This window comes from Sciurus carolinensis, chromosome 4, assembly GCF_902686445.1.
Source record: "Sciurus carolinensis chromosome 4, mSciCar1.2, whole genome shotgun sequence".
In the NCBI taxonomy this organism is placed as follows: domain Eukaryota; kingdom Metazoa; phylum Chordata; class Mammalia; order Rodentia; family Sciuridae; genus Sciurus; species Sciurus carolinensis.
Window position 1 is genome coordinate 9,383,225 of NC_062216.1, and position 22,391 is coordinate 9,405,615.

The 22,391-nt window shown below is 36.6% G+C and overlaps 2 protein-coding genes across 13 annotated transcripts in view; one reads left to right on the plus strand and one right to left on the minus strand.

Moving 5' to 3' along the window:
* Positions 1-22,391, minus strand: part of Hmbox1 (homeobox containing 1) — a 167,412-nt gene that overhangs the window by 36,450 nt on the left and 108,571 nt on the right. For all 12 annotated transcript variants that reach the window (XR_007108179.1, XR_007108178.1, XM_047548315.1 and 9 more), the window contains exon 6: positions 15,905-16,058. Coding sequence is in view for 10 of the 12 variants with exons in the window: in XM_047548315.1 (XP_047404271.1) it covers positions 15,905-16,058 (154 nt within the window). In the remaining 2 variants the exon portion in view is untranslated. The remainder of the gene's footprint in view (positions 1-15,904; positions 16,059-22,391) is intronic.
* LOC124982129 (tripartite motif-containing protein 60-like) lies at positions 1,262-2,659 on the plus strand. Its single transcript, XM_047548387.1, is given in 1 exon segment — positions 1,262-2,659. A coding segment is annotated over 1 exon segment (1,398 nt).

Below are 22,391 nucleotides of genomic sequence, written 5' to 3' on the forward strand. Positions count from 1 at the left end.
TATTGACAATATGGTATATCATAAGGATAGACATACAGATCAATGGAATAGAATTAAAGGAAATACCTTTATATTTACAGTTTACTGGTAATTTTTTTGGGTGTGGTCTTGGGCATCAAACCTAGGGCCTTTTGTGTGCTAGACAAGCACTCCAGCACTGAGCTATAACTCCCTGTCAACAGACTAGTGATTTTTGACAAGAGAGGCCAAAACTAAAAATCAATGGGAAAATCAGTTTTTCAAGAGTGCTGGGATATCCACATACAAAAAGAACACATCATATGCAAAAATTAACTCAAAATGGATCAAAGACCCAAATGTACAAGCCAAAAGTATAAAACTATTAGAAAAAAATAGGATTACATCTTGAAGACCTTGGTTTAGGCAATGCCTTCTTTCACATAACACTAAAAACACAAACAATGTGCTGGGCATGGTGGCAGGTGCATGTAATCCCAGAGGCACAGGAGGATGGTGAGTTCCAAGCCAGCCGCAGCAACTTAGCAAGGTACTAAGCACCTCAGAGGGACCCTGTCTTAAAATAAAAAACAAAAAGGGCTGGGGATATGGCTCAGTGGTTAAGTGCCCCTAACTTCAATCCCCGGTACAAAAAAAAAAAAACTATGAAAGAAAAAATAAACAGCACTTTATCAAAATTAAATTAAAAACTTGTGTATCTCAAAGAACACCATCAACAATGTATAAAAATAACCCATAAGAATGGGAGAGGGGCTGTCCTGGCGCCCTGGGGGTCTCTATCACCGCGCCCCTGCGCGCTCCGGGATTCCAGCGAGTCTCGGGCCTGAGCTGCTGAGCCGTCTGCGCCAGCTTAAAGAAAGAAGATTCAAAAAAGATACATGAATTTCCTGAAAATAGAGTCTTACTAAGTTGTTGAGACTGTCCTCGAACTTCCGATCCTCCTGCCTCAGCCTCCCTGGAATGATAGGAAGGATTTCTCCTTGTGAACCCAAGGCTGCTACTTTTGAACAAGAAAAATATTAAACTTGACTTCAGATCATTGAGTTATTATGTTCTAATATGCACTAGGTTGTAGGCTTAGGAGTATTGTTGGTCGTAGACTCTAGGGGTAAGTCACAGAAGGCTAAATAGGTTTATAAGGCTGCCATTGGTGTGCTAAGGCAGTGGAACCAAAAGCTAGTCAGTTTTGAGGTTCTAGGGGAAGATTTCCACTAAACACTACAGAGCCAGGCCTTCCTAAAAGAGATTACTTTGCCCACCACCTTTGTTTGTCCAAGGCTTAATGGAGTTTACAACAGTCCTGGCAAACCTCCACACAGAGGCTAACTGTCCCATCTGTTTGAAGCACTTGGAAAACCCAGTGACCATCAACTGTGGGCATAACTTCTGTCTCTCCTGCATCAGTGTGTCCTGGAAGGATCTAGAGAATAGTTTCCCCTGCCCTTTTTGTCACTTTCGCTGTCCAGAAAGGAAATTCACGAACAATTACCAGCTGGGTAATTTGACTGAAATTGCTAAGCTACTCCCATTAAGAAGAAGCAAGAGAAAACGACAGGAAGGAAAGTTTATGTGTGAGAAGCATAAACAAGTTCTGACTTTTTTCTGTCAGAAAGACCTAGAGGTTTTATGTCCACAGTGCAGTTTCTCCTCTAATCACAAGCGTCACTATATTTGGCCCATAGAGAAAGCTGCCCTCTATCACAGGAAAAAATTGGAGAGAGTGGAACAAATTGAAAAACTGATTAATATGCAAAGTAGAAAATCCCTGGAAGAGAAGAAAAAGGTAGAACATAGGGGAGAAGAAGTCAAGTCTGAATTTGAACAAATTGCATTGTTTCTCCAAAATCAGCATGAGACTGCTCTCAGACAATTATAAGATGAAGGGTTGGATATTTCAGCAAAACTACAGGAAAACCTAACAAAGCTTTCAGACCATGCTTCCTCATTAAAATATCTGTTGAAGGAGATAGAGAGCAAATATATAAAATCAGAAGTGGAATTATTAGCAAACATTAAGAGTATCTATCACAGATATAAAAACTCAAAATGCCCTGAACCTTTTTCATTCAAATTCAAAGATTATGTTTACCAGCTTCCTCCACAATATTCTGGCTTAAACAGAATTATTAAGCAATTTCAAGTAGATGTAGTTCTAGATCCTGAAACAGTCAATCGCAAACTTCTCGTCTCTGAAGACAGAAAAAGTGTGCAATATGGAAACAGGCAAAAACCACCTCATAACCCCAGAAGATTTTATCTCTGCCCAGCTGTTTTAGGCTCAGAGGGATATAATTCTGGCAGACAGTACTGGCAGGTAGAAGTGAAAGACAAGCCTGAATGGATTGTGGGTGTCTGTAAAGAGTTTCTTTCCAGAAGAAGGAAGAATCAGACTAAAACAGTTGTTGTACAGGATGGATTATGGGGAACTGGGCAATGTAGTCAGACTAATTATGTTGCATTGGGCTCTAAGAAAATTAATCTTCTCCCAAAAGTAATACCTAGTAAGAATGGTATTTTTTTGGACTCTGAAATGGGTAAGATTTCCTTTTACAATATGGATGATAGAGCTGTTCTCTATACTTTTGATAATTATTTTACAGAAACACTTTGGCCTTATTTCTACACTGGAACTGACTCAAAACCTCTTAAAATCTGTACTGTCACAGATTCTCAATGGTGATGTATTAGAAGATTCATTTTTTTTGCTTTCAGTTAGTGGATATAACTGAGCCAGTGAATCTTGTTGATAGTTCCCTTTTTAAAAAATTTGCTTTCACAATAAGCTATTATTTCATATAAAAATTTCAGCAAGTTCATAAAAATGTAGTTACAGTGCCTGCTTTGTAGGCATATTATGGGATCCCATTAGGAAATGCTTTAGAAATTCTTAAGATACTTGGAAAAAAAATGTATTACTTTTCAAACTGTATTACTTCAATGATTGTCAATAAAAGTGAATTAGATTTAAAAAAAAAAAAGAATGGGAGAAAATATTTGCAAATAGGTTAAGGGACTTGTACCTAGAACATAGAAAGAACCATTACCATTCAATATAAAAGATAGTCCCATTTAAAAAAATCAGGCAAAGAATCTTAATAGACATTTCTTTAAAGAAGATATAATGCATAAATGGCCAATAATCACATAAAAAGATGCTCAGCATCATTTATCAAAAAAACACAATTAAAATTCAATACTATACTACTTCACCCCCACTAAAAGAGCTATACCACAAAAGACAACAGTTGTTGATGAGAAACAGTAACCCTCATACAGAGCTGGGTAGAATACAAAATGGTATAGCCTCTTTAAAAAAGTTTGGCAGTCCTCAGAAAACTAAATGCACAGTGTATAACTTGGCAATTCATATATCCTGAGTAGCAGCAGCATTTCTAACAGTCAAAAAGTAGAAAAAAACCCATGTGCTCATCAACTGATGAAAGGGTAAATAAAATATTACCCATATTGAATATTATTTAGCAATAAAAGGAAATGCAATAGAAAACATATGGTATAACATTCAGAGACCTTGAAAATACTATATTGCTGGGTATGATGACATACACATCTAATCCCAGCGTCTTGGGAGGCTGCGGCAGGAGGATCACCAAGTTCAAGCCGAGTCTCAGCAACGTAGGAAGACCTTGTCTCAAAAATAAAAATAAGAAAAACTGGGGACAAAGCTCAGTGGTAAAGCACCCCTGGGATTCAATTCCTAGTACTAGTATTTCTAACTGAAAGACATGAGTCATCAAAAAACTACATACTATGATTCATTGATAAAAATTGCAATGTTTAAAATAGGCAAATCTGTATAGAAAGATTAATGTTTATGTAAGGCTGGGAGGGGGTGGGAGAAAAGGAGAGTGTATCCCGGGTCCAAAGTCTTTTGGGATTGATAAAAATACTCTAACAAAAAGTAATGGTTGCATAACTCTGTTGAGTATACTAAAACCACTGAAATGTACACTTCAAACAGGTGAATTGTAGGTCTGAGAATGTAGCTCAGAGAAAAAAAAAGAGTGAATTGTATCTCAGTAAGGCTCTTCATTTTTTTATTTTTACAGGTTGCATTTTGATTTGTATACAAATGAGGTACAACTGTTCATTTCTTTTTTTTTTTGGTAATTTTTTTTTTTTATTGTATACAAATGGGATACATGTTGTTTTTCTATTTGTACATGGAGTCAAGGCATACCATTTGTGTAATCATACATTTACATAGGGCAATGAAGTTTGATTCATTATTTTTTTTCCCTTCCCCACCTCCCACCCCTCTTTTCCCTCTATACAGTCCTTCTTTCCTTCATTCTTACCACACTCCTTATCCCTAACCCTAAACCTAACCCTAACCCTAATGCTAACCCCTCCTCCCTCCCATTATATGTCCTCATCTGCTTATCAGAGAGATCATTTGTCCTTTAGTTTTTTGAGATTGGCTTATCTCACTTAGCATGATATTCTCCAATTTCATCCATTTGCCTGCAAATGCCATAATTTTATCATTCTTCATTGCGGAGTAATATTCCATTGTATATATATGCCACAGTTTCTTTATCCATTCATCAACTGAAGGGCATCTAGGTTGGTTCCACAATCTGGCTATGGTGAATTGAGCAGCAATGAACATTGATGTGGCTGTATCTCTGTAGTAGGCTGATTTTAAGTCCTTTGGGTATAGGCCAAGGAGTGGGATAGCTGGGTCAAATGGTGGTTCCATTCCAAGCTTTCTGTCTCCATACTGCTTTCCAGAGTGGCTGCACTAATTTGCAACCCCACCAGCAATGTATGAGTGTTCCTTTTTCACCACATCCTCACCAACACCTATTGTTGCTTGTGTTCTTGATAATCGCCATTCTAATTGGGGTGAGATGAAATCTTAGGGTAGTTTTGATTTGCATTTCCCTTATTACTAGAGATGTTGAACATTTTTTCATATATCTGTTGAATGCTTGTACATCTTCTGTGAAGTGTCTGTTCATTTTCTTAGCCCATTTGTTGATTGGATTATTTGTATTCTTGGTGTAGAGTTTTTTGAGTTCTTTATAGATTCTGGAAATTAGTGCTGTATCTGAAGTATGAGTGGCAAAGATATTCTCCCACTCTGTAGGCTCTCTTTTCACATTGCTGATAGTATCCTTTGTTGAGAGAAAGCTTTTTAGTTTGAATCTATCCCAGTTGTTGATTCTTGCTTTTATTTCTTGTGCTATGGGAGTCCTGTTGAGGAAGTCTGGTCCTAAGCCAACATGTTGAAGCTCTGGACCTACTTTTTCTTCTGTAAGATGCAGGGTCTCTGGTCTGATTCCGAGGTCCTTGATCCATTTTGAGTTGAGTTTTGTGCATGGTGAGAGATAGGGGTTTAATTTCATTCTGTTGCATATGGTTTTCCAGTTTTCCCAGCACCATTTGTTGAAGAGGCTATCTTTTCTCCATTGCGTATTTTTGGCCCCTTTGTCTAGTATGAGAAAATTGTATTTATTTGGGTTTGTGTCCATGTCCTCTATTCTGTACCATTAATCTATCTGTCTATTTTGGTACCAATACCATGTTGTTTTTGTTACTATTGCTTTGTAGTAGAGTTGAAGATCTGGTATTGCGATACCCCCTGCTTCGCTCTTGCTACTGAGGATTGCTTTAGCTATTCTAGGTTTTTTATTCTTCTAGATGAATTTCATAATTGCTTGCTCTATTTCTGCAAGGTACATCATTGGGATTTTAATTGGAATTGCATTGAGTCTGTATAGCACTTTTGGTAGTATGGCCATTTGACAATATTAATTCTGCCTATCCAGGAACATGGGAGATCTTTCCATCTTCTAAGGTTTTCTTGAATTTCTTTCTTTAGTGTTCTGTAGTTCTCATTGTAGAGGTCTTTAACCTCTTTTGTGAGATTGATTCCCAAGTGTTTTATTTTTTTCGAGGCTATTGTGAATGGGGTAGTTTTCCTAATTTCTCTTTCTGTAGATTCATCACTTATGTATAAAAATGCATTGGATTTATGAGCATTGATCTTGTAACCTGCTACTTTACTGAATTCACTTATGAGTTCTAAAAGTTTTCTGGTGGAATTTCCAGGTTCCTCTAAATATATCATCATGTCATCAGCGAACAGGGATAGTTTGAGTTCTTCTTTTCCAATTCGTATCCCTTTAATTTCTTTGGTTTGTCTAATTGCTCTGGCTAGAGTCTCAAGGACGATGTTGAATAGAAGTGGTGAAAGAGGGCATCCCTGCCTTGTTCCAGTTTTTAGGGGGAACGCTTTCAGTTTTTCACCATTTAGAATGATATTGGCCATGGGCTTAGCGGAGATGGCCTTTATAATGTTAAGGAATGTTCCCACTACCCCAATTTTTTCTAGTATTTTGAGCATGAAGGGATGCTGTATTTTATCAAATGCTTTTTCTGCATCTATTGAAATAATCATGTGATTCTTAACTTTAAGTCTGTTGATATGGTGAATGACATTTATTGATTTCCGAATGTTGAACCAACCTTGCATCCCTGGGATAAAACCCACTTGATCGTGGTGCACTATCTTTTTAATATATATTTGTATGCGATTTGCTAAAATTTTGTTGAGAATTTTTGCATCAATGTTCATTAAGGATATTGGTCTGAAATTTTCTTTCCTCAATGTGTCTCTGTCTCATTTAGGTATCAGGGTGATATTGGCTTCATAGAACGAGTTTGGGAGGGTTCCCTCCTCTTCTATTTCATGGAATACTTTGAAGAGCATTGGAATGAGCTCTTCTTTAAAGGTTTTGTAGAACTCGGCTGAGAACCCATCTGGTCCCGGACTTTTCTTTGTTGGGAGGCTTTTGATGACCTCTTCTATTTCACTGCTTGAAATTGATTTATTTAAGTTGTGTATGTCCTCCTCGTTCAGTTTAGGTAATTCATATGTCTCTAGAAATTTGTTGATGTCTTCAAGGTTTTCTGTTGGAGTATAGATTTTCAAAATAGCTTCTAATTATGTTTTATATTTCACTCGTGTCTGTTGTGATGTTTCCTTGTTCATTCCGAATTTTAGTAATTTTTCTCCCTCTTTCTCTTTGTTAGTGTGGCTAAGGGTTTATCAATTTTGTTTATTTTTTCAAAGAACCAACTATTTATTTTGTTAATTTTTCCAATTTTTTCTTTTGTTTCAATTTTGTTGATTTTGGCTCTGATTTTAACTATTTCCTGTCTTCTACTACTTTTGGTATTGGTCTGCTCTTCTTTTTCTAGGGCTTTGAGCTGTAGGGTTAAGTCGTTTATTTGTTGATTTCTACTTCTTTTGTTGAATGCGCCCCATGAAATAAATCTTCCTCTAAGTACTGCTTTCATAGTGTCCCAGAGATTTTGATATGATGTGTCTTTGTTCTCGTTTACTTCTAAGAATTTTTTTTATTTCCCTCCTGATGTCTTCTGTTATCCATTCATCATATAATAGTGTATTATTTAATCTCCAGATATTGGAGAAGTTTCTGTTTTTTATTCTGTCATTTATTTCTAATTTCAATTCATTATGATCTGATAGAGTACAAGGTAGTATCTCTATCTTCTTGTATTTGCTAACAGTAGCTTTGTGGCATAAAATATGGTCTATTTTAGAGAAGGATCCATGTGCTGCTGAGAAGAAAGTATATTCGTTCTTTGTTGGATGGTATATTCTATATATGTCGGTTAAGTCTAAATTGTTGATTGTGTTATTGAGATCTATGGTTTCTTTATTCAATTTTTGTTTGGAAGATCTATCCAGTGGTGAGAGAGGTGTGTTAAAATCGCCTAGTATTATTGTGTTGTGTTCTATTTGATTTCTGGAATTGAGAAGGATTTATTTGACGTACGTGGATGAGCCAATGTTCGGGGCATAGATATTTATGATTGTTATGTCTTGCTGATTTATGCTTCCCTTAAGCAGCATGTAATGTCCTTCTTTATCCCTTCTGACTAGTTTTGGCTTGAAGTCCACATTATCTGAAATGAGGATGGATACTCCAGTTTTTTTGATGTGTCCGTGTGCATGATACGTTTTTCCCCATCCTTTCACCTTTAGTCTATGGGTATCTCTTTCTATGAGATGAGTCTCTTGCAGGCAGCATATTGTTGGATTTTTCTTTTTAATCCAATCTGCCAGTCTATGTCTTTTGATTGATGAGTTCAGGCCATTAACATTCAGGGTTATTACTGTGATATGATTTGTATTCCCAGTCATTTTGACTCATATTTTTTTTGACATGATTTGGTTTCTCCTTTATTTGGCTATTCCTTTAGGCTAGCGCCTCCTGTTGCTGATTTGCATCATTGTTTTTCATCTCTTCCTCATGGAATATTTTGCTGAGAATGTTCTGTAATGCTGGCTTTCTTTTTGTAAATTCCTTTAGCTTTTGTTTATCATGGAAGGATCTTATTTCATCATCAAATTTGAAGGTAAGTTTTGCTGGGTATAAGATTCTTGGTTGGCATCCGTTTTCTTTCAGGGCTTGGTAAATGTTGTTCCAGGCCCTTCTAGCTTTTAGGGTCTGGACTGAAAAATCTGCTGATATTCTTATTGGTTTCCCTCTGAATGTAATTTGATTCTTTTCTCTCACGGCCTTTAAAATTCTGTCTTTATTTTGTATGTTAGGTATTTTCATAATAATGTGCCTTGGTGTGGGTCTGTTGTAATTTTGTGTATTTGGAGTCCTATAAGCCTCTTGTACTTGGTTTTCCATTTCATTCTTCAGATTTGGGAAATTTTCTGATATTATTTCATTGAATAGATTGTTCATTCCTTTGGTTTGTTTCTCTAAGCCTTCCTCAATCCCAATAATTCTTAAATTTGGCCTTTTCATGATATCCCATAATTCTTGTAGATTCTGTTCATGATTTCTTACCATCTTCTCTGTTTGGCCAACTTTGTTTTCAAGATTAAATATTTTGCCTTCAATGTCTGAGGTTCTGTCTTCCAGGTGTTCTATCCTATTGGTTATGCTTTCTATGGCGTTTTTAACTTGGTTTATTGTTTCCTTCATTTCAAGGATTTCAGTTTGTTTTTTTTTCAGTATCTCTAACTCTTTATTGAAATGATCTCTTGCTTCCCGTATTTGGTCTTTTAACTGTTGACTGGTGCAATCATTTAATGCCTGCATTTGCTCTTTCATCTCCTCCTTCAATGCCTGCATTTGCTCTTTCATCTCCTCATTTGCTTCCCTGATTGTTTTAATTATGTACAGTCTGAACTCCCTTTCTGACATTTCTTCTGCTGTGCTGTCATTGGGTTTTATTGATGTAGTATCTAGGTTTGTTTGGGACATTTTCTTCCCTTGTTTTCTCATATTGGTCAGCTGTCAGTGGGGCCCTGAGATATTGCAGATTTCCTCTATTGGCTTATAGTGTCCCGGTAGATTTCCAGTGTATCACCTCCCAGCCTTCAGTAGCCTGAAGTCTTGGAGGAACTTGATAATGCAGTGCTTCTGAAGAAAGTTGCCCGTAGTCCCCTACTGGTTCCAGGGCTTGGAGCTGGCTCTGTGCAGAAAGGCTCTCACTGGGGGCCTGCACCGTGCGGCTGGCCGTGTGTGAGGAGCCCACCGCCGGAGTGTGGAAGGCTACCTGGGGAAGACTCTAGTTGCCCTGCCCTGCTCTGATAAGCCACCCCTATCTGTACCTGCTGCCCAGGCCAAGTTTCGCTCAGTGGGGGAGACTCACCCCGTGACTCTATTTTTGTCCAAGTCTCTCAATGCCTCCCCTTCTTGAGTCCTGGGATCTGGAGCGACTTGAGATGCAGTCACGCTCTAGTCCGCCATCTTGGATCGCCCCGTGGAAAGAGCCTGCGGCCGGGGTGGGCAGAGCCGCCTGGAGAAGTCTCTGGCTGCCCTGCCCTGATCCCAGAGGCTGTTTGCAGATCGAAGCTCTCCATTGGCTCGGGGACTTGTGGCTGGCTCTATGTAGAAAGGCTCTCACTGGGCGGTCTCCTCAGAGAGGCTAGCCTTGAAAGGCACGTCCCTCTGCAGGGGGCCGGGCTGCTTGGGGAGGTCTCTGGCTGCCGTCCTGGTCCCTGAAGCTGCTTGCGGGCCGGAGCATGCCGCGCTGTCTCCGGGACTTGGAGTTTGTTCTGATCAGAAAGGCTCTCACTAGGGGGCCTGCTCCGAGAACCTGGAGAAGCTGGCTGTGTGGGAGGGGCCCACTGCCAGGAGTGTGCAGGGCTGCCTGTGGCAGACTCTAGCTGCCCTGTCCTGCTCCGATAAGCCACCTCTATCTGGGCCTGCCACCCGGGCCGAGCTTTACCCAGTGGACAGACTCACCCGTGGATCTATTTTAGTCCGAATCTCTCAATGCCTCCCCTTCTTAACTCCTGGGTTCTGGAGCGACTGGACATGCAGTCACCCTCTAGTCCACCATCTTGGATCCCAACTGTTCATTTCTATGTCTGTACACAATGTAGATTCACACAATTTGTGTGATCATACATGTACATGGGTAATAATGTCTGCCTCAGTTCACTATCTTTCCTTCTCCCACCCCCTCTTGCCCTATTTTCTTTTTTTAAAATAAATCTGCAAAAAACTTCTCTTTCTGTATACACACATACACATAAAGCATTAGTTTTTAAAAATTTAATTCTTTTTATTTTGCATTTCTATGTTGTTTCCCTTAACTTGAATGAATCAAATCTTGGTTCCTAATAACATTAATAAGAGATTACTTATTTTATTTACATCTGTATCTATACCTAGCTCACTAAAAAAAATAAAAATAGTATCTGGATAACAATACTTACATTACTGATTAGTTCGTGTGAGATTTTTTTGGTAGTTGTTTTTACTCTTAAGCTATATCCCACTTAGGAAGTACAGTGAAATTACTGTGTTGTAAAGTGATTTGAAATAATACCTGACTATTTAAGTCAACCATCTTTGTTTCATTTTAGTTATTTTCTTAAGAATCTCCTCCCCTCATTTCAATTTAATTTTGTTTTTTAATTACATAAAATGCATGGTTACAAGGTCAAAAACAATATTTTCAGTGACATCTAGTTTCTACTTCTGCCTTCTCTTGTCTGTTTTTCCTTTTTTTCAGTAATAATTTTGCTTTATGGTATATTCCTCCATTTTAAAACAAGTATAAGCAAGTACATAAATGAAAGCCTATGCTATGTACTTAAATTTGACTTTTTAATAAAAATAGCATTATATCCTATAGATTACTGTGTCTTAAATAGTCTTCATTCCTTTGTTTGTCTTTGTATCTGCCTAGCATTTTGCTGTGATCCTTGACATGCAATATATGGATGTGCTATAATTTATTTGTCCACCCACTACCAACATATAGGTTGTCTTCAACATTTTATATTCTCACATTGTTGTTGTCTTTTCACATTTTTGTCAGTGTATTTTTTTAAGTGACTGTGAATTTTATTTTATTTTATTGTAAACAAATGGGATACATGTTGTTTCTCTGTTTGTACATGGAGTAAAGGCGTACCATTTGTGCATTCATAAATTTACATAGGTTAGTGTTGTTTGATTCATTCTGTTATTTTTCCCTTCCCCTCACCCCTCCCACCCCTCTTTTTCCTCTATACAGTCCTTCCTTCCTCCATTCTTGCCCCCTCCCTAACCCTAACTCTAACCCTAACACTAACCCCTCCCACCCCCCATTATGTGTCATCATCCACTTATCAGCAAGATCATTTGTCCTTTAGTTTTTTGAGATTGGCTTATCTCACTTAGCATGATATTCTCCAATTTCATCCATTTGCCTGCAAATGCCATAATTTTATCATTCTTTATGGCTGAGTAATATTCCATTGTGTGTGTGTGTATATATATATATATATGTATATCACAGTTTCTTTATCCATTCATCAATTGAAGGGCATCTAGGTTGGTTCCACAATCTGGCTATGGTGAATTGAGCAGCAATGAACATTGATGTGGCTGTATCTCTGTAGTATGCTGACTTTAAGTCCTTTGGGTATAGGCCGAGGAGTGGGATAGCCGAGTCAAATGGTGGTTCCATTCCAAGTTTTCTAAGGAAACTCCACACTGCTTTCCAGAGTAGCTGCACTAATTTGCAGCCCCACCAGCAATGTATGAGTGTACCTTTCTCCCCACATCCTCACCAACACCTGTTGTTGCTTGTATTCTTGATAATCGCCATTCTAATTGGGGTGAGATGGAATCTTAGGGTGGTTTTGATTTGCATTTCTCTTATTACTAGAGATGTTGAACATTTTTCCATATGTTTGTTGACCGCTTGTAGAACTTCTTCTGTGAAGTGTCTGTTCATTTCCTTAGTCCATTTGTTGATTGGGTTATTTCCATTCTTGGTGTAGAGTTTTTTGAGTTCTTTATAGATTCTGGAGATTAGTGCTGTATCTGAAGTATGATTGGCAAAGATTTTCTCCCACTCTGTAGGTTCTTTCTTCGCATTGCTGATAGTTTCCTTTGCTGAGAGAAAGCTTTTTAGTTTGAATCTATCCCAGTTATTGATTCTTGCTTTTATTTCTTGTGCTATGGGAGTCCTGTTGAGGAAGTCTGGTCCTAAGCTGACATGTTGAAGATCTGGACCTACTTTTTCTTCTGTAATCTGCAGGGTCTCTGGTCTGATTCCGAGGTCCTTAATCCATTTTGAGTTTAGTTTCGTGCACAGTGAGAGATATGGGTTTAGTTCCATTCTGTTGCATATGGATTTCCAATTCTCCCAGCACCATTTGTTGAAGAGGCTATCTCTTCTCCATTGCATATTTTTAGCACCTTTGTCTAGTATGAGAAAATTGTATTTATTTGGGTTTGTGTCCGTGTCCTCTATTCTGTACCATTGATCTACCTGTCTGTTTTGGTGCCAATACCATGCCATTTTTGTTACTATTGCTTTGTAGTATAGTTGAAGTTCTGGTATTGTGATACCCGCTGCCTCACTCTTCCTGCTAAGGATTGCTTTAGCTATTCTGGGTTTCTTATTCTTCCAGATGAATTTCATGATTGCTGGCTCTATTTCTGTGAAGTACATCATTGGGATTTTAACTGGAATTGCATTGAATCTGTATAGCACTTTTGGTAGTATGGCCATTTTGACAATATTAATTCTGCCTATCCAAGCACATGGGAGATCTTCCATCTTCTAAGGTTTTCTTTAATTTCTTTCTTTAGTGTTCTGTAGTTCTCCTTGTAGAGGTCTTTCACCTCTTTTGTGAGATTGTTTCCCAAGTTTTTTTTTTTTTTTTTTTTTTGAGGCTATTGTGAATGGGGTAGTTTTCCTAACTTCTCTTTCTGAGGATTCATCACTTATGAATAAAAATGCATTAGATTTATGTGCATTGATCTTATATCCCGCTACTTTACTGAGTTCACTTATGAGTTCTTAAAGTTTTCTGGTGGAATTTCCTGATTCCTCTAAGTATATAATCATATCATCAGCAAATAGGGATAGTTTGAGTTCTTCTTTTCCTATTCATATCCCTTTAATTTCTTTGGTCTGTCTAATTGCTCTGGCTAGAGTTTCATTGTCAGTGTATTTTTGAGATAATTTTCTAGAAAGAGAGCCAAAGTGCAAAACCATAGGTGAATTTCCTTGATAATGTCAAATTCTTCCCCAGGCAGGTTGCTCCATTTTGTATTTCACAAGCATGTATGAGCATGCCCAATCAACAAAATTGTTGCCAAACTTTTAGGCTTTTGCCAGTGTGACAGGTGAGAGATGGTATCTCAATTATTATAAGTATCTGTTCCTAGGTTTAGCCATTTGCATTTATTTTTCTGCTGATAACTTTAGTCCATTTTTCCATAAAGTTATTAATCTTCTCTTTTAAGAGCTCCTTATATACTAAGGATGATAAAAGCTACATAAGCTTTTTCCAACTTGTTTTTTTCACTTTTGCTCAATATTTACCCTGAAAGTTTTTCTTTTAATTTATGCGATTGTATCTGTTAAACATTTCCATTATTGCTTTTGGATTCTGAGTGATAGGAAAATTTTTTCCAATTTCCAGAATATGGACATCATTCATGTTTTATTCTATTTATAAATTTAAAAAAAATTTTTTTCTCTGAATCTTTTGAAATTTATCCAGGTGCACGGCATGAGGAAGGGAATAATTTTTTGCTTTTCTCTTCTGCTAACATATTTGAGTGAGGCTTATTTGCTGGTTTTATACTCTATGCATCTCTACCCTCTTAGTCTAGGCAAAAAACATGTGTTACTGGATGAGGGCAATTTATATTCAATTTTAGAAAATGAAAAGTTCCAGTTTTACAGAATGAAAATCCTATTGTGACCTTCTGTACCATTGCTACAAAGTGATTTGAAAGACTTTCTGCATTTTTCCAACTATTGGAATCAACAATATTTTCTTTCTCTAGTTTTGCCAGTAAGATAAAATTAAACCAAAGATAACCAGTTCTTGGGTTAAAAACACTTATTAATTAAATCTCTAGTTAAAAAGTGTAAATTAAAACAAATGGAAGGCTTACACAGACTAAGTGTTCAAGATCTTTTTAACTGAAATTTAATCAGTGTAAATCTGGCTAGTTGTGCTTTGGAAAAAAAATTAAGGAACTCAAAAGTCTTTGAGTTCAATTCTGAAAATGTATTAGGAATATTATCCATCATTTTTAAAGTTATCCATTTTAAAATTAATTATTTCTTATACTGACATCATATGATAAAAGCATGCTGGCACCTTCATGAATTATGCCAGTTAAGAGACTGATATCAAATCTTACTGTGTTACCTAGAGAAAAATACACAATATTATACATAATTTAAGTTGGATATAATTATATTTTCCATCTGCAAAAGAAATCAAAATTTCCAGATGATAAAGTGGCACAGAATGTAAATGTCAGGTCCTCAGAAAAATTTAGCCTCCATCTTTCATTTTAACCACTCAAGAATATATGGATTCATTATTCAATCAATGGCTTATACTCATCTATAATAGAGCAAAGAAATAGATGATAACACCAATGAATAATCTATAGTCTCATTTTGGCTACTGAATCCAGCCCTCTTCTTAGCCAATCTAATAATTTCACCTATATCCCAAAAACAAAAACATGGTCTGAATTTCAGCATTGTAAGTTTTTTTATATTCTGGGAAATAATCAAAAATTAAGCAAGAAGAGAGATGGCAAAAGTCTTACATAACTTATTGGTTACTGAAAAATTTCATTTTAAGGATGAGCAAGTCACAGTTCAGAATTTGTAACCCAAAGTTAATCAGGTTTCAGGTCTTCTGACACTTGAGTCAATCGCTCTGTCTAGTATACCACTCTATTGGTCAGATTACATTTGGGGAAAATGTATGGGAAAATTATTACTCTACTGTGTATAAACCTCTCCATAAAAACAAAAGTATACAGATATCACTTATAGTTAGGTGACTAAAGGATAATTGTACTGTAAGATCTATGCTAAATATAGTAAGCATTTCACCATCACATATTTATACCATTTCAGACAGGAAAATAAAGGTCAAAAAAAGTACTTATGACCTGATAAGGGCCAGGTACTGGTGCTAGAGTAAAAGGATAAATTAATAAACAAGTATCTTCTAACCTTTGAAACTAAGTTCACTTAGATCTTCCTCTTTATTGAAGAAAGTTAAATCTCCATTGACTCATACAATTATTCAACATTTTTGATAAATATAAGATGAAAAGTTTTTCTAAAATATAAAGATCTAAACTCAAAACTGCTTCTTCTAAAGTTTCTTAAATTACTGAGGATGCTATTAAATTATATATAAAATAAACTGATAGAAGCTAACTCCAGCTTTATGAATTCTTATTGCTAAGATCATCTTATTATAAAAACACAGCATTTATAATACTCCAAATATTTTCAGAGAAAGAACCTAGATCCCAAATTATTTACTAGAAATGAAAACTGTCCTAATCTATGCAAAGTTTACCTCTTTCCTGAGTTCTGGCAACTTCTCACTGGAAAAGGAGACACATACCTTTCCATGACAGCCAGGCACTCCTTCCTCCAGGTAAATCGACTCCCTCGTCGGAGTCTGAAGGTCCCAGATGTGGCAGAGACTGGGGGAGGAGTTTGTCTCCATTCGGGGTCCTCTATTGGAATGGGGGCTGGTCTCATACTCAGTGTAGCCCCTGAAATAAACAAGACATTTTTAGCAAATATCTAGCAATGTCATGAGAACAAAAACAATGAACTTTATAAAAAAGTTTGGTCCTTCCATCAAAACTTGCAGGCCCATACATTTAATATGCATATAATATGTATATTTAAAAAGCTTGACCAAAATAAAAATCTCAAGAGGTAAAAAACTCTTTCTTAAAAAACGCCAATATTGTATTATTGCACTAAACAATAAAAAAGTCCACCATTATTTTAAAGTGTCATCCTCTATTCCAAGTCATTTGTCTATTTGAAGGCATTTTTTAAAAGAAAGCACAAAATCTATTTCTTTATAGAACAGTACCTTCCTCTGAAAAACCTCTCTTGCAATTCCTGCTTGACACTTATCTTTTTGATCCATAAACTCTAGATGATTAGAAATTATCATTGCCATTTAAAAGGCTTAGGATCCCTTACACAATATGTTCAGGTAAAAGATGAAATAATCCTGTCATAAACTCCATTTTATTTAAAGTCAAATACAGTAGTAGCAAAGGAAATAGAATGATATTTGAAAGACCATCTAAATCTACCAACTAAATCATGTCTTTATAGGTCTACCACCTATTGATACTTTATTCTGTTACTTCTTTTTTTTAATTTATTTTATTGTAAACAAATGGGATACATGTTGTTTCTGTTTGTACATGGAGTAACAGCATACCATTTGCATATTCATACATTTACACAGAGTAATGATGTTTGATTCATTCCGTTATTTTTTTCCTTCCCCCCCACCCTTCTTTTCCCTCTATGCAGTCCCTCTTTCCTCCATTCTTGCCCCCCTCTCACCCCCCAATACATGTCATCATCCACTTATCAGTGAGATCATTCATCTTTTGGATTTTTGAGATTGGCTTATCTCACTTAACATGATATTCTCAAATTTCATCCATTTGCCTGCAAATGCCATAATTTTATTATTCTCTATAGCTGAGTAATATTCCATTGTGTATGTGTATATGTATATATATATATGTGTGTATATATATATATATACACATATATATATATATATATCTCACAGTTTCTTTATCCATTCATCAATTGAAGGGCATCTAGGTTGGTTCCACAGTCTGGCTCTTGTGAATTGAGCAGCTATGAACATTGATGTGGCTGTATCTCTGTAGTATGCTGACTTTAAGTCCTTTGGGTATAGGCCAAGGAGTGGGATAGCTGGGTCAAAGGGTAGGTCTATTCTGTTACTTCCTGAATGTAATAAAATTTTCATAAAATCTACAATTGAGATATTCTGTTAATTTAGACTACAATTGAGATATTCTGTTAATTTAGACTAGATTTTTCTCAATAGCTTGAAATGATGATAATGGTATTCACCCATTCACCATTGCTCTAAGCTTGAAGTTAAAATAAAAAAAGGAAAGCCACAGTCTCTGACCTCCATGGACTTATTTAGTTCACAGACTGTGAATAGGGCTTGGTATGATTCCACAGACTTCAATCCCTGGCTCCCCAACTCTTCTTTCACTTTTTACACTGTTAAATTCATCTTCCCAAAGCATAATTATGATATCACTCAAAAAGTTCCCTTGGTCTGTGACTTAATCCAAAATTCTTAATATAGCCTTGCAAAGACAGGTTAGAACTTGTGGGTTTTATGTACATATTGGTAAATATATTAAAACACTAATTTTGAAATAAATATATATTTCTTCATAAGAGGAATTATTTATCATACTTTCCAAGTAATAACAATGAATAGTGTTCCTATTTCAGTACATACAGATTTACTATTAGTTCATTTTAGAGACAAGGTCTTGCAACGATTTCCATGGCAGCTTTGAACTCCTGGGCTCAAGCCATCCTCCTGTCTTAGACTCCCAAATAGCTGGGACCACAAGTACGCACCACTGTGCCCAACTCAACCTCTTTCCTAATGGCTACATCTTTATATGTATTTTCTTACACAGATGCTCAGGATTTTAATCAATCTGGGTTTTTCTTTCAAATTTGTTGTCCTGCAGTTTTTCCCATCTCAGTAAGTAGACCTCCATTCTTCAACTTGCTCAGCTCAAAAATCTTAAGATTCATTTGATTTGTATTTTTCCCACATACTACATATCCAATTCACAGGTAAATTCTATCAATTTTATCTTCAAAATAAATCCAGTGTCAGACCAGTTTTTTTAATTCTCTGCATTGCTACCACTGTATAATAAGCCAACATCATTTCTCACAATCGTAACTTCCTGGGATAGGTTCCAAAGATGGACTTTTGTAATAAGTCACTTCACCTTGTAATCACGCTCTTAAATCTGGGCTAGTCCTATAAATATACTGTTGATGAAGAACATGGAAAAAATTCAAGGTTACATCATAGGAATTTGTGCAGCTTCTGCTTAGGTCTCCTGGAATCTTCAAGAAGTATGACCAACCTGAGACTGATGTAAGGAAATCTATACTAGCTGTGGAGAGGCCACCATGAGATGAAAAATGCCCAGTCAATTCCCAGGTGCTCCTGCCATCCCACCCTGATGCCAGAGAGTTAAGGGAAAAAGTCATCTTTCCACTTCATACTAAGCAAATATCATATGGAAAACTCTAGAACCAGCTGATAGAGAAACAAAGCCCCAGATGGTTTGTGGCAGCCAGCCTCCAAGGTCCCTAAGGAAACTTGACTCCTAGTACTCATCCTTTATAGGGCCCTTCTCATAGTGTACCATGATTACTCTGTGACCAACAACATGTTTAAGATGGTATGTCACCTCAAGGATTCTATAAGAAACTATGTACATTCATTCTAGGGGAAACAAGCTGCCAGATATAAGGACACTTAGGTGCTAAATGGTAAGGCCTCTGAGGAACTAGTCTCTGCCTAACGGGCACTAAGAAACTGGGGCCCAGAACATCCATGTGAGCAGCCTTGCAAGTGAACCATCCATTCCCAATGACTGCAGCCATGGCTGATGATTTGACTGCAACGTTTTGAGAACCCTGTGTCTGAACCATCCCGTTCAGCCATTCCTGGCTTCCTGATCTATAGAAACTGAGAAAACATACTCTGGAAATTAGGGCTCTATCTCAAGTATGAGTGGCAAAAATTTTCTTCCACTCTGTAGGCTCTCTCTTCACATTACTGATAGTTTCCTTTGCTGAGAGAAAGCTATTTAGTTTGAATCTATCCCAGTTGTTGATTCTTGCTTTTATTTCTTGTGCTATGGGAGTCCTGTTAAGGAAGTCTGATCCTAAGCCAACAAGGTGAAGATTTGGACCTACTTTTTCTTCTATAAGATGCAGGGTCTCTGGTCTGATTCCGAGGTCCTCGATCCATTTTGAGTTTTGTGCAGGGTGAGAAATAGGGGTTTACTTTCATTCTGCTGCGTGTGGATTTCCAGTTTTCCCAGCACCATTTGTTGAAATGGCTATCTTTTCTTCATTACATGTTTTTGGCACCTTTGTCTAGTATGAGAAAACTGTATTTATTAGGGTTTGTGTCTGTGTCCTCTATTCTGTACCACTGATCCACCTGTCTATCTTGGTGCCAATACCATGCCATTTTTGTTACTATTGCTTTGTAGTATAGTTGAAGATCTGGTATTGCGATACCCGCTGCTTCACTCTTCCTGCTAAGGATTGCTTTAACTATTCTGGGTTTCTTATTCTTCCAGATGAATTTCATGATTGCTGGCTCTATTTCTGTGAAGTACATCATTGGGATTTTAACTGGAATTGCACTGAATCTGTATAGCACTTTTGGTAGTATGGCCTTTTTGATAGTATTAATTCTGCCTATCCAAGCACATGGGAGATCTTTCCATCTTCTAAGGTTTTGTTTAATTTCTTTCTTTAGTGTTCTGTAGTTCTCATTGTAGGTCTTTCATCTCTTTTGTTAGATTGATTCCCAAGTATAGATTCAAACTAAAAAGCTTTCTCTCAGCAAAGGATACTATCAGCAAAGTGAAGAGAGAGCCTACAGAGAGGGAGAAAATTTTTGCCACTCATACTTCAGATAGAGCACTAATTTCCAGAATATATAAAGAACTCAAAAAATTCTTCACCAAGAATACAAATAACCCAATCAACAAATGGGCTAAGGAAATGAATGGACACTTCACAGAAGATCTACAAGCAATCAACAGATACATGAGAAAATTTTCAACATCTCTAGTAATAAGAGAAATGCAAATCAAAACTACCCTAAGATTTCATCTCACTCTAATTAGAATGGCTATTATCAAGAATACAAGCAACAATAGGTGTTTGTGAGGATGTGGGGAAAAAGGTACACTCATACATTGCTGGTGGGGTTGCAAATTAGAAAACTTGGAATGGAAACACCATTTGATCCAGTCATTCTACTCCTTGGCCTATACCCAAAGGACTTAAAATCAGCATACTACAATGATACAGACACATCAATGTTCATAGCTGCTCAATTCACAACAGCCAGATTGTGGAACCAACCTAGATGCCCCTCTCAATTGATGAATGGATAAAGAAACTGTGGTGTGTGTGTGTGTGTGTGTGTGTGTGTGTGTGTGTGTATATATATATATATATATAATGGAATATTACTCAGCCATAAAGAATAATAAAATTATGGCATTTGCAGGCAAATGGATGAAACTGGAGAATATCATGCTAAGTGAGATAAGCCAATCTCAAAAAACCAAAGGATGAATGATCTCACTGATAAGCGAATGATGATACATAATGGGGGGGAGGCAAGAATGGAGGAAGGAGGGACTGTATGGAGGGAAAAGAGGGGTGGGAGAGGTAGGGGGGAAGGAAAAGTAATAAAAGAATGAATCAAACACCATTACCCTAAGTAAATGTATGATTACACAAATGGTACGCTTCTAGCATCTACTTCATGTACAGAGAAACAAGTTGTTCCCCATTTGTTTACCATAAAAAAAGAAAAGAAACTGAGAAAACAAAAGTTTGTTGTGTTAAGCTGCTAAATCATGGGTACTTTGTGGTATAATAATAGATAATCAATACAAATCATCACAACCATATCTAGTTGTTTATTTCCCCACATCCCCCAACACACTGAATATTATACATATTATTTATACAAATGTCTACATCTGACAGCAAAAAAGTACCTTTAAGACAGAGATTTCACTATTAGTAAGATTGAGCATCTTTCCTGTTAACTGAATAGTATATATCTTTTCTCTCTTTTTTTGGGGGGGAAGGGTAATTCACATTATTGGTATGCAAAAACCACATCAGTGGCTAGTTATATAAATTGTAATTATTTTCTCCAGTTTGTCATTTGTCTTTTATCTTTATTTATTGTGTACTTTTGTTATTTTAATTTTTATGCAGTCAAATCTGTCAGTCTTCTCTTGTGACCAATGGGTTTGAATATCATTTGAATATTTTTATAGTTTTGTGTGGCAGTCCTTGATACATATGCAATTACTTATCTTATGTGATGTAAATACTTATGTTACTTATGCCACTGACTTACACACATACCTGGCCTACCTACTCTGAAACTAAACTGAAATCCTTTTAACAGTTTAAGAAAAAGGGTTCCATTCTGCCAAATAACCCAGGGATTTGGTTAGGCCTAATTCAAAGTTAACAAAGCTTAAACATAAACAGGAATTAGGGACCCAGAGGGTTTCAAAGTCTTGGTTTTGTTACATTTCCTAAAGCAAGCAGGGACTACAAACACAGTAGAGCTCTGGAATCTACCTAATTAAGATTACATCAGTTTTATTCTACAGCTAGAAAAAGTTGAAAACAGACTAGTAGCAATGGGTCCTCTCTGCCCAAGGCCTGGCTCTGGCAAGGGTTTAGAGTGTTTGAGGGTGATGGGAGGGGCATAATCAGTGAATTCTGACTGGAAGGCTGTATCTGAAACTGGCATGCCCTTAGATAATCAGAGAGAGAAATGCATATAAATAGAATGAAGAATTCAAAGAATCTTAGCTCAATCCAAAGGTTGAAGAAACTAAGCCAATAATAATGGTATTGGGGTTTATTGTTAATATTATTAAGCTTTTAAAAAACAATTTTCTGTATCATCTAGATTTTCCATAAGAAGGAAATTTAGATAAAATAAAATTAGTAGGAAAAGGAAAGAGGGAGAGAAAGGAAAAGAGGGAGGTGAGGAGAAGTAAGTAATTCTGACTGCTTTGAAAGAGATTAAGATGATTCATACACAGAAGGTAGAAACTGAATAATCTCAAACTTTAAGCATACTTTATTTATAATATTCCACACTGCTTTTTAAGATGTTTTCCCCATTGTTCCATTTCTTTTGTAATGTAGATGTTAAAAATAGTACAAGAAGCAATCTGGAAACACACCAATAAATACAGATT